General features: G+C 42.3%; 1 protein-coding gene across 2 annotated transcripts in view; it reads right to left on the reverse strand.

The window, feature by feature from the left end:
* LRRC1 (leucine rich repeat containing 1) overlaps positions 1-13,062 on the reverse strand; it is a 129,520-nt gene that overhangs the window by 42,503 nt on the left and 73,955 nt on the right. The window contains exons 3-5 of one of the 2 annotated variants that reach the window (XM_082638176.1): positions 12,726-12,804; positions 9,241-9,330; positions 8,067-8,102 (exon numbers count right to left, since the gene is read on the reverse strand). In XM_082638176.1, the coding sequence (XP_082494302.1) occupies positions 8,067-8,102; positions 9,241-9,330; positions 12,726-12,804 (205 nt within the window). The remainder of the gene's footprint in view (positions 1-8,066; positions 8,103-9,240; positions 9,331-12,725; positions 12,805-13,062) is intronic. The other variant, XM_082638175.1, reaches the window with a different exon arrangement.

A 13,062-nucleotide genomic window follows, 5' to 3' on the forward strand; every position in this document is an offset into this window, starting at 1 on the left:
ATAATATTCCATTACATAGACATAAGCACATTTTGTTTATCAGTTCATCACTGATGAAAATTTGAGTTATTTCTGACTTTTGGCTATTATGAATGATGCTGCTATGAACATCCATGCACACATTTTTTATAGACATATGTTTTCTTTCTTTTTAATATAAATGTATTTATTTATTTATTTTTCGCTGCACTGGGTCTTTGTTGCTGCACTCGGGCTTTCTCTAGTTGCGTCGAGTGGGGGTTACTCTTTGTTGCGGTGCACGGGCTTCTCAATGCAGCAGCTTCTCTTGTTGTGGAGCACGGGCTCTAGGCGTGCAGGTTTCAGTAGTTGTGGCACATGGGCTCCAGTAGTTGTGGCACGCAGGCTCAGTAGTTGTGGCGCACGGGCTTAGTTGCTCTGCGGCATGTGGGATCTTCCTGGACCAGGGCTCAAACCCGTGTCCCCTGCGTTGGCAGGCGGATTCTTAACCACTACACCACCAGGGACGTCCCTAGACATATGTTTTCAATTCTCTTGGGTAAACATAACAAGGAGTGGAACTGCTGGGTCATATAGTAACTACGTTGAACTTTTTGAGAAAGGACCTGCTCCCTCAAATGAGGGGCTGCATCTTTTTTATTGAAGTATAGTTGATTTACAATATTGTGTTAGTTTCAGGTGTACAGTAAAATGATTCAGTTATATATATATATATATACACTTTTTTCAGATTCTTTTCTATTATAGGTTATTACAAGATATTGAATATAGTTCCCTGGGCTATATAGTAGGTCCTTGTTGTTAATCTATTTTATATATAGTAGTGTGTGTCTGTTAATCCCAATCCCCTAACTTATCCCTCGCCACCTTTCCCCTTTGGTAACCATACGTTTGTTTTCTATGCCTGCAAGAGTGTTTCTGTTTTGTAAATAAGTTCATTCATATTACTTTTTAGATTCCATATATAAGTGATATCATATATTTGTCTTTCTCTGTCTAACTTACTTCACTTAGTATGATAATCTCTAGGTCCATCCATGTTGCTATAAATGGCATTATTTCATTCTTTTTTACGGCTGAGTAGTATCCCATTGTATATATATATCCCATCTTCTTTATCCATTTGTCTGTCAATGGACATTTAGGTTACTTCCATGTCTTGGCTATTGTATTAAATAGTGCTGCTATGAACACTGGGGTGCATGTATCTTTTCGAATTAAGAGTTTTCTCCAGATTCATACCCAGGAGTGGGACTGCTGGATCATACAGTAACCCTTTTTTTTTTTTTTTTTTTTTTTTTGCGGTATGCGGGCCTTCTCACTGTTGTGGCCTCTCCCGTTGCGGAGCACAGGCTCCAGATGAGCAGACTCAGCAGCCATGGCTCATGGGCCAAGCCACTCCGCAGCATGTGGGATCTTCCTGAACCAGGGCACGAACCCGTGTCCCCTGCATCAGCAGGCGGACTCTCAACCACTGCACCACCAGGGAACCCCCCTTTTTTTGTTTTTTAAGGAGCCTCCATACTGTTTTCCATAGTGGCTCCACCAATTTACATTCCCTAGGCTGCATCATTTTAAATTCCCACCAATAATGTATAAGGGTTTCAATTTTTCCACCAACATTCATTCATCTTTTTGATGACAGTCATCTAATGGGTGTGAAGTGGTATATCACTGTGGTTTTGATTTGCATCTATCTGTTGACTAATGATGTTGAGCATCTTTACATGTGCTTATTGGCCATCTGTATATCTTCTTTGGACAAATTATGCAAATTCTTTGCCTCTTTTTAATTGGGTTATTTGTCTTTTTAGTGTTGAGTGGTAAGAGTTCTTTATGTATTCTAGATATATGATTTACAAATATTTTCTCCCACTTGTAAGTTGTCTTTTCACTTTGTTGATAGTATCCTTTGATGCACGAAAGCCTTTGATTTTGATGAAATCCAATTTGCCCATGTTTTCTTTTGTTGCTCAGACTTCTTATGTCATATCTAAGAAACCACTGACTAATCCAACGTCACAAAGATTTACCCCTATGTTTTCCTATCAAAGATTTAACTCTTACATTTAGGTCTCTGATCTATTTAGAGTTAATTTTTGTACGTGGTGTGAGGTAGGGGTGTGACTTCATTCTTTTGCATGTGGATGGATATTTAGTTGTCCCAACAGCATATGTTGAAAAGACTATTTGTCCTCATTGAATTGTTTTGGCACTCTTGTCAAAATTGGTTAACCATAAATGCAAGGGTTTATTTCTGAATTTCCAATTCTATTCCATTGATCTGTATGTCTATTCTTATGCCAGTATCACATAGTCTTGATTGCTGTAGCTTTGCAGTTAAGTTTTGAAATCTGGAAGCATGACTCCTCCAACTGTGCTCTTCTTCTTTAAGACTGCTTTGGCTATCCTGAGTCTCTCATATTTCCATATGAATTTTAGGATCAACTCATCAATTCCTACAGAAAAACCAGCTAAGATTTTGATGGGGATTGAGTTGATCTGTAGATCAATTTGGGTACTGTTATCTTAACAATATTAAGTCTCCTAATCCATAAACACAGGATGTCTTCCCATTTATTTAGGTCACTTTTAACTTCTTTGAACAATGTTTTGTAGTTTGCCGTGCACATGTCTTACATTTCTTCTGTTAAATTTATTCCTAAGTATTCTATTCATTTTGGTGCTTTATAAGTGGAATTGTTTTCTTAATGTCATTCTGGATTGTTCAATGCTATTATATAGAAATACAACTGATTTTTGTACATTCATCTTGTATCCTATAACCTTGCTGAATTCATTTATTAGCTCTAATAGTTTCCTGTGGATTCCTTAGGATTCTCTATATACAAGATCATGTCTGTCTTCAGGCTACCTCACTTTTGATAAGCAAAAAAATGCAGTTTGTGATTTACTTGAGTAGAAATTGATACAACTGGTCTCAAGAAAAATATTTTCACTATGAACAAGCTCTTTTGAGAGAAAAATTCATTCACACTTCGTACCAACGTTTGAAAACTCGTTAAAGCAAAATTATCCTTTCAGGCTTGACCGGTAGAATCTTCCAGGTGTGTTTAGCGATAGGATAGTAAAAAGTCATTGTCACTTGGCACTGTTTTCAAGGGCCTATCTGAAAAATCCGTTCTATTTGGACAGTTTTCTTAAAGCCCATCCCGGACTTGGAGCTCTACTCTCGAAGGTCCTATGAAGGTCTCCCTCCTCCTCCACCGCTGCCCTTCTGTGCTAAGTGTCACCTTCGATGATAAAGTCCTTTACTTAACTTTACCCCAACTTTTTCTAAGAGGGATTTAAAGAGGTCTTTAAAAAGTGCAAATATGCAAAAAGTTTCATGAATGAGAAAATGAGGGCCGGGGAAGGGAGGAGGAAACTAGTGTGCTCAGTGGGGCACCTGCAGCAAAGGAAATGCAGCTTTTTCCAGGGAGAAACCAAGTTCAAACCCCCTCTCTGCCACCCACTAGTGACACACACACACGGGCAGATTACTTACCCCCTTTTGACAGACAAAGCTAATGAAACTAGGGATGGTTCATGCTAACCTGTGAGTAGGGTGCTGTAACAGGACAGGTGTGCCCATCAGAGCATCGCCCCACCCCCCACCCCCACCCACTGTGCATGCCACGCAGCACCTCTGCCCCCAGGTCTCCGGGTCCCTTCATTCCATGGAAACTAACACAGCTGCTCTCGCTGATCGTGGGAACCAGCTCTGAGCTTTCTGGCAACAAAAGCAGAAAGGGAAATGTGATAAATGTCAGAACTGTTATTAAAAGGAAGATGCTTACAGTTCTCCCGGTGAGGCATTTTTCCCCCTAAAAAACAAATATTTTAAAAATCTCTCCCTAGTGCCTCCTTATATGGGGGAAATTAAGCAATATTAATGGATAATAATTATTCTTCAGTAGAAGATTTCAGGGCAATGGAAGCAGGTTCTTTTCATAGTTGTTTCTTTATGTCAACCTTTTATAGAAACTATATAGCATTTAGCCCAAAAAGTGACCGTGGAGGGACAGGTTAACGAGGTCCCAGCACAAAGCTTCTGGAACCTAACTGGATCATCTACGATGTCAGTTTGGAAACCAGCAGCATGCAGGAGGTAACACTGTGCACCCCGTCCCACGAAATTGTTCAGCGTGTCAGAGCCACGGCAGGGTCAGTATAGACACAAAGAGGGTCTCAGACCCAGAGCCCCATGGCTACAGGAGACAAGGTGGCCTGGGTGCACACGCTAACAGACACACACACACACACACACACACACACAATCAAACACTGAACTAGCCTTCTGTGTGCAGACAAAGCACTCAAGGGCTGATTGTGTGCGCGATGTGGGGGGAGGGGAGGGGCGGTCAGGGAATCTGAGTCTGGGATCTATTTCACCTCTTCCAATCACTGGAGAAGGTTTCATGAAAGAGGCAGAATTTCAACCATTAGGTGGGGAAAAACCTCAGCCAGTTTGGAAAGAGAGGAGGCAGGTAAAGAATTCTGAAGTTCACTTTCATAAAAGGCTTTGAAGCTCTCTGCTTGGTTTGAGCAGAGCTCAGTGGGATCTACAACCCAGTGAAGACTCCCCAATGCATGCTGCTACAATAAACAAGCACCACCAAGCATCTGAAACAGGGGTCTCCAAACTTTGAGTGAAACACATATAAAGCAGACTTTTTAAATGAAAATATTATATGTAACACCGATACAAAAAAAAAAAAAAAAAAAAAAAAAACTTTAAAGGTAATAGCAGAGATGTGCTGGTGCAAACAGGGACCAGCAGAGACCATGAACCAGGGCACTGGTCCACACTCTCCACAACTCCCGGCAGAGACTTACCGGGAACACCTGGGGGCCCAACAAGGCAGAGTTTGAGAACCACTGGTCTCTGGCTTAAGGGACTCCCAAACAGTCTGCTCTAGAGTGGTGGTCCCCACACGTTTAAGAGTAAACCTTCATAATCCTTCTATTTATTTTAAAAATATATATAGATGCACTATGTGCCATTATATTGTACACATTATAAAATATATAAAAACAAAAAGTTTTAAGTAGAAGATAAAACAAAAGAAAAAATATTTTTAAATATTTTACTAAAGATACAAAAATCTTTCTGGCTCTCCTTAGTGAAAGCAATGAGACTGAAAATACTGTATTATGTAGTAAATCTTTTGTTTTACATTTGGGGACAAAACTGATTCTAAATGATTTGATACTTGTTTAATGGCTGTAACAGGTGAAAAAGACACCTCACAAAGTTACACTGATCCAAGAACTGTGTCATCAGCTGCACTTATTAAATCACCCTATGACCAATTTTTTAAAATTTCTTCTGATTATGGAAAGGTCTTTGCTGAAATTCAGCTGATAAATTCCCATCTTCCCAACATCAAACACTTGCTCACAAAGACTAATCAGAAGGTGTATTTTTCTATTTTTAACAAAGGGGTTTTAAAACACCCATTGAAGGTGAGTTCGTTTCCCGCTCTTTGTTAGGTATCACCTTTCCTTTGAAGGACCAAGTAATGTAGTACTCACGGGCCATCACAGAAAAGAGTCAGCAAATTTGAGACACTTTTATTCTAGTGAAAGAAAAATGTGTGCTTTTGCACGAAGTAACCCGTATAACTCTCTGTGGTTCAAAAGATTTTCCTGATCATTTCTCATCTCGCCACAAGTATTATAAAGATTCTACTACTTGAGAGACTTGCTTTATCAAGGTAACTGCACTGACGGTTACCTGGCATGTAGTCACGCCCTGCAGGACATGAACCACCTGGGCGATCCTGGCTGCTGCTCATCACCAACAGCTGATGCTGCAGACTCCCAAGCACCCAAACAGTGCACTCAGCAATTCTGACGGCAGCAAGCTACTGTGCACTGAGGCAAACTCACAGGACCTCTGTATGCCTGTTGAGGACAGTGCCTCTTTGCAAAGCGGTGATGAACGCTGAGGACGTGGAAAAGGAAATGCCGTGGTATTTTGAGAAGCTGGGCAGGTGCCCATCGGGTATCCCACCTCCCACAGCACAGATATGGGGATGTTTAAGAATGAAATACAAATATTCAGTCTTTCAACGTATACTGTTACTTTTTCGAACAGCTGCTAGGTTGTTAGGACAAAAATGCTTATCGAGTTGTTTGGACCTGACTACTTAAAAAATGGACTGTTAGGTGTTGCTAGGGGAATGAGAAGAAAGTCGCCGAGTCCCTCAGGGCCGCGGGAGGCGTCTGTCCTACGGTGATGGGGGTGGAGTGGGGGAAAAGCAGGCCTGGGGCCAGGAGCGCCTGACTCCAGCTCCAACTCTGCCATCAACGCCCGAACGCTCTTCAAACTGCCGTCAGCGAATCACACGGGATGGGACAGGGTGCCCTCAGCTCCGAGGCCCTGCAAGGCTGCCTGTCCGAAAGGCTGGACTCTCTCCTCCAGGCGGGACACGCCCACCCGATCCTGGAGAAACCCACAGCTCTCCCAGTTAAGGCCACGTGCCGTGCCAGGTGCCGAAAGGAGACACCGAGATCCCGTCGTCAACTGAGGCTCAAAAGGCCAACACTGGGCTTCCGTGGTGGCGCAGTGGTTGAGAGTCCGCCTGCCGATGCAGGGAACACGGGTTCGTGCCCCGGTCCGGGAAGATCCCACATGCCGAGGAGCGGCTGGGCCCGTGAGCCATGGCCGCTGAGCCTGCGGGTCCAGAGCCTGTGCTCCGCAACGGGAGAGGCCACAACAGTGAGAGGCCCGCCTACCACAAAAAAAAAAAAAAAAAAAAAGGCCAACGCTGAGGTAGCTGCCCCATCTGACCAAACAGGCAGGGTTAATTTATGCCCAAACCTCCACTTCAGAATCCACAGAGACAACAGTGAGTATCTGTCATGCAAGTGGCCATTCGATGTCATTTTCCTACTTTTTTTAATACCCCATCTTTGTGCCTTGTTTACAATACCATACTGTCTCTGAGAAGTATTCTGGTTACTAAATATTTGGTTAAATGCTCCAGAGCAACCATGTGGGATGTGGGAATCTTCGGGAAACTGAAGAGTCCCTCCCAAGAGGAAAGTCGGTGTCAAATAACGATTTGTTTAAAGTACAGTATGCTTATGCAAACAAGAGATCTCCTGGACAGTCACCAACTCAGCCGTTTCAAGTGCCTTTTCAGCACCGTCCAGGGCACCAGAGGGGTCCAGTCTTCCCCAGGGAGGAGTCTGCTCTCCGTTTCTTTCTACTAAGTGAGAATGGACACATAAACCCTAAGTCCAACAGAAAGAAACCATGGAGTCTCTTGCTACGGTAACAAAACCAGGAATAGGAAACTTCCCATTTCCCATTAACTTTCACCAACTGACCTAATAAAAATCAGTTGATTCACTCCTCTGCCCAATATTCTTACTTTCTGGGTGATTACTCACCACAGGGTTCAAGTTCAAAGTGGCATTTTATTTTGGAAACAAGCGGTATATATGAGGCTATAATAATAACACAAGCTGATTAAATCTAAACTTGAAACAAAACAAAAAACTGCCCTTATTACTGATCAAAAAAGCAGATACACAAGAAACACTGAAAGCTGACAAAAATAAGCATAGATATTAACAGAAAAGTGGCATAAAGCCTATTGTAAATTATCCTGAAAGGATTGTTAAGTAACATTTTCCATAAAAACAATGCAGTAGGGAGTGAGAGGGAACTCTGGTTTAATAAGAACATATTTCCTCTCAAAGCATGAAACCTGTTTAAAAAGACATGAATGAGGGGATGGAAGGGGCAGCCATCAGGCCAGTGGGAGGCCGGGGAGAGTGGAGGAGGGTCTCAAGGGAATTAGATTCCAGAGACCCCGAGGGGCACGAGGAAGGCAGCAGCAGTATTTCAGTGGCTATTATATTAATTAGAAATATATGAAACTTGACACAGCAAGAGTGCAGTGCGTGAAATCCATGGCAAAACACTGTTAATTTCCTCCACGATGGGTACCATGAACTCAGGGACCCTCTTGTCTCTGTCCCCTCTCGAGAGCTAAGCGGCACAGTTCTTAATCAGCACGTGTGCTGGCCCAGTGTCCAAGCATCAGTGTGAACCTCAGAGGAACACAGACCTGCAGACGGAAACAGGGCAGCCAGCCGTCCTCCTCCTGCAAGGAAGGGACGCAGGGGGCTTCAGATGTCTGGCAAGAGAACCTCTGCAGAACAAACCCAGATACACTGCAGTTCCCCAAAAGGCGAGCTTCTGTTTTATCTTAGAACTTAGGCAGGACAGGTAAGGCCGAGAGAAATCCTTTATGACAGCAGGACACACTGGTTCACCAGTGTCGGCTGGCCACAGTGGGCTTTTAAGTGGTCAAGCGTGAGCCACCAGACTGCTTTAAGCCAGTGTCTGTCCTGAAGGGATGGAGAAGACGAGAAGACCTACTAAGATAATTCCATCAATCAGTTCATCTGTGGGAATGTGCAAAAGAACACTGATTCACCAGCATACAGTTTCTCCACAGGGTTTTATTTCTTGCCATGGCCGTCCTCCCCGACCTCCGAGCCAGCATCGTGGACACGTGCCCGTCCCATCCCACCCCTCTCCCCAGCCCACCCCCCCCAACACACACACCACGCCTGCTCTCCAGACACACCACCCTAACTCCCTGTTCCCAGGTCCATGGCACACAAATATTGTCAGACAGAGCTGTTGTTTAGGGCACATGCCCTATGTTTCCAATGAAATTACTAGTAGTCGTTTCTAACAGTACTTAATAACCACCTATATGACACATGCTACTTCGCTTCAGTTAACTACTCTGGAATCCATCGGTTTAGAGAAAACTTCAAAACAAATTAGGTTTTTTGGGCTTCCCTGGTGGCGCGGTGGTTGAGAGTCTGCCTGCCGATTCAGGGGACACGCGTTTATGCCCTGGTCCGCGAGGATCCCACGTGCCGCAGAGCAGCTGGGCCCGTGAGCCATGGCTGCTGAGCCTGCGTGTCCGGAGCCTGTGCTCCACAATGGGAGAGGCCACAGCAGTGGGAGGCCCGCGTACCGCAAAAAAAAAAAAAAAAAAAAAAAATTAGGTTTTTCACTAGTAACAAGTAGCAGCATCCTTTTTAACCATTAAAATATAGGGGCAACTGGATGCAAAAACGCAGAGGCTTTCTTGAGGGAGATATTGAAGACTGGCTAAACGGCTTTCTGAGTAGAAAAACAAGACCTGTAAAAGCGAAGGAAGTGGAGTTGATGATATAAACGCCCTTTCACCCTGTATATGCAAACTTCACATAAAAACTTACTTGCCAATATTTTCAGGCAGAGACTGCAGTGAGATGTCATTTACAGAAAGACATGTCAAATTCTGCAATTCGGGAAAGCTTTCTGGCAATCTAAAACAAAAAAATTATTGTTACAGTTGAAAAAGAGAAGTGCATATATGGTGTATACTAACATAAATATAAAGATTTCTTCTGTATGCTGATGGAAAAAACCTCCTAAAATTACTTTACATATGGCACATTTGTCTTGTCTTTCTATTTATAAGGAAAAAATAGCAGTACAGCAGTACAGGGGTATGATAAATACTTGTTGACAGGGTGATCCAGAAATAATTAGAGAGGAAAGATATTCAAGCTGTAAGAATAAAGGAGAAACAATGTTGTGAGCCTACCGAGTGTATGGCTATGAAAGAAAATGATAAATAGTTCCTGCAGCTGAAAGTGCCTAAGAGCGAAAATACTTTATTGATTAACAGAAAATAGAAATTTTAGTCTACAATATTGTAATAAAACACAAGACAGTGGCTTGATTTTTTTTTCCTGTAGCTTATAATACCCAGAGCAAAGCTACAGATTACTTACAATTGATCAGCTGACAGCTAATTGCTACTTTCTTAATATTTTTCTTTTCACTTGATTTGATATGTCAATCATGTAAGATGATTTATGTTTCACAACGTTCTACACAAAGAGAAATTCTGCATACTTCCCTTAGACTACTGGAGAGCGAGGATTCAAAATAAAAGTATTATTTAAATACCTGCAAAGAAAGTTTACTTTCAATATTTCTATGGTTACTAGTATTTGGAGAGGAAAAAACACAAACTGAAAGCAAAAAAAATCTCATTGCATCTAAAATGCTGAAGGTCCTTATACATAAATCTGCTAAGATGGAGAAAAGAACACATAACTCATTTTTTTGCAGGGGGTGGTGAGGACTTCTTGCCTTAGTGATAGTCCCTAGATTAGAATCTTTCATTTCTTTCCTCTTTCTAGAGCTCTATTTACAATAGCCTGGAGATGGGAACAACCTAAATGTCCATCATCCGATGAATGGATAAAGAAGATGTGGCACATATATACAATGGAATATTACTCAGCCATAAAAAGAAACGAAATTGAGCTATTTGTAATGAGGTGGATAGACCTAGAGTCTGTCATACAGAGTGAAGTAAGTCAGAAAGAGAAAGACAAATACCGTATGCTAACACATATATATGGAATTTAGGGGAAAAAAATGTCATGAAGAACCTAGGGGTAAAATAGGAATAAAGACACAGACCTACTTGAGAATGGACTTGAGGATATGGGGAGGGGGAAGGGTAAGCTGTGACAAAGCGAGAGAGAGGCATGGACATATATACACTACCAAACGTAAGGTAGATAGATAGTGGGAAGCAGCCGCATAGCACAGGGAGATCAGCTTGGTGCTTTGTGACTGCCTGGAGGGGTGGGATAGGGAGGGCGGGAGGGAGGGAGACGCAAGAGGGAAGGGATATGGGAACAGATGTATATGTACAACTGATTCACTTTGTTATAAAGCAGAAACTAATAAAAAAAAAATTCCTATGCTGTTTGACATCTAATACAGGTAATTCCAAACTTCAAAACCAAATCCAGGCCCCAAAAGACGAGAGTATTAACTAGGATTTTCATAATCGATGAAATACATTCTCAGGAATGGTTTCTACGAAGTTGCAACCTCTTTCGTAGTGTAATAGAGCTAAGATTTTTTAAATTTATATTTCAAAAGATGCAACTTAACGGTTCTGAGTTTTTACCAGAAACTATATATAATTTTAAAACTAGCTAAAATGATCGTAAATATAAGGAAATTGTATCTTTAAATGGCTGATTTGCTTTTTTCACTGGCTCTTAACATTAAGAGCCAAACTAGTGATGTGACCCGATGAGGAAGGCCAGACTTAAGGTCGGGAGAGAGGAAAGCTAGTCTGAGCTGCCGCTCAGAGGCTGCATGATCTAGAAAGGTCATTTCACCTCTTGGAGCCTCAGTTTCTTCAGCCATAAAATCACTAGGCCACGCTGAATAATTTTTAAGGTCCCTTCAAGTCACAGACATCATCTTAATTCTTTTTTTTTTTTTTTTTGGTCTTAATTCTTAAAAGAGCACACCTGCCAAATTAAAACTGCTTTCCTTTAAGAAACTGCCAAAAACGAGTCCAGGGTGAAAACTGAGTAAGGCCTCATACGATGCAGTGTGTTCTGGTCAAGAGAGTTTTGAAATGATGATAAAGTCACATATCAGTAGACATTAGGGGAAAAACACTAAAGAAGTAGACAAGGGGATTAAGCAACTGAAGAGTTAACAAAAAACCTCCAGAGCAGCATAATATTTCCCAGCTGCCCAACCCTATGAGCTGCCTTGAGCACAAATAGCTCAGTTCAGTTCAACAAACACTGAGGGCTCACTCCATTCCAGAAAGTACAGTAGGGCTGCAGATAGAACCGTAAATGACAGAGGAGTACATCTCATTGGGGGGCCTTGGTCAAAGTGATCGTTTACGTGTAGGTTTCGAGTGTTATGAGAAAAGTACTCAGAGAGGGTTACAGGGCCCAGAGGAGGGGCCGCGGGGAGTCGTCAGGAAAGACCCCCTGAAGAAATGTGATGCTCAGGCTGCATCTTAAAGGAGAGCGAAAGGGTTGGCACAGCCAAAACGAGGGGGAGTGAAATCAGAGACCTGGAGCCCTTTATTACAGAGGACACAACATCAGACAAGGCAATTGAGGGCCATGCAGGTGGAAAGCCCGGCCAAGGTCAGACAGAGGGCGGGGGGGAGGCTGCACAGCACACCAGGAGCTCCCACTTGATCTTATAGGGACGGGGAGCTACAGAAAGGTTTGAGAAAGAGGGACAACCGTATGGATGATGGTTAAGAAAGAGGACGAGATGTGACAACGGTGGTGAGTTAGAAAGCTATCAGGCTAGAGCTTACTAGAGTACTATTTTTCATAAAAATAAACATTACTAATAACATAATAACTAAAATTCAAAAGACAAAAACCAGAATTGTTTTTAAGACATATTTATACTTCTTAAAAATAAGCAGATAAGGGAAAAACAAAACGAAATAGGGCATTCCCCACCACTCCATACCCAAGAAGATCCAAGCAATTTTGAGACAGATGAGATGAATCCCAAATTTTAACTCAATCTCAATTTTTCTAGACACTTTAAAAAAAACACACAAAAAAAGGGAATGGAAAGGAAAGGAAGAGTCCTTTCTTCGAGGTTGCTTACAGAGTCTTGAGAAATTTTATAAATAGGCCCACCTGGCCCAGAGAGACATCTAGAATGGACTCTTGAGGGCTGTCCCTGCATTGCTGTTTGGGCATCAACTCGGTTACCCTGGCAACACAGGCGCCTGGAATCCACTGGTCAGTGGGCTCACGACTGAGCCAGGAGCCACAGGAGGGGCTCCCAATGTCCCCGTGTTCAAAAAAGGTACCCTTAGTACTATGGACAGGAAAGCAAGCAGAAAGTTTACCTAGTCAGTGGGTTCCCGCTGAAGTCAGCGACCTGTAGTGCTTTACAGAATGAGATGCTCTCTGGAATTTCAGGAATATCTGCAGAAGGAAAGAAAATGTCTATCACTGACCACCACTGTTAACAGTTTTCATCATCCTCAAGATGGACCACAGTCGCAAGGGAATATCACAAAGTACTAACTCCGCTCAAACATGGCATGGATTCCTAAAGTACTTTTCTACATTTATTTTACATTTGCTTTCCTAATATAAGATATATTCTAAACAGAAGCACATTCAAGAAAAACATAAAGAACAACCACCCCACCAAGTCCCATCACCTCATCAAAACTCACT

Source organism: Mesoplodon mirus, assembly GCF_964341445.2.
Source record: "Mesoplodon mirus genome assembly, chromosome: 12".
Taxonomy (NCBI): Eukaryota; Metazoa; Chordata; class Mammalia; order Artiodactyla; family Ziphiidae; genus Mesoplodon; species Mesoplodon mirus.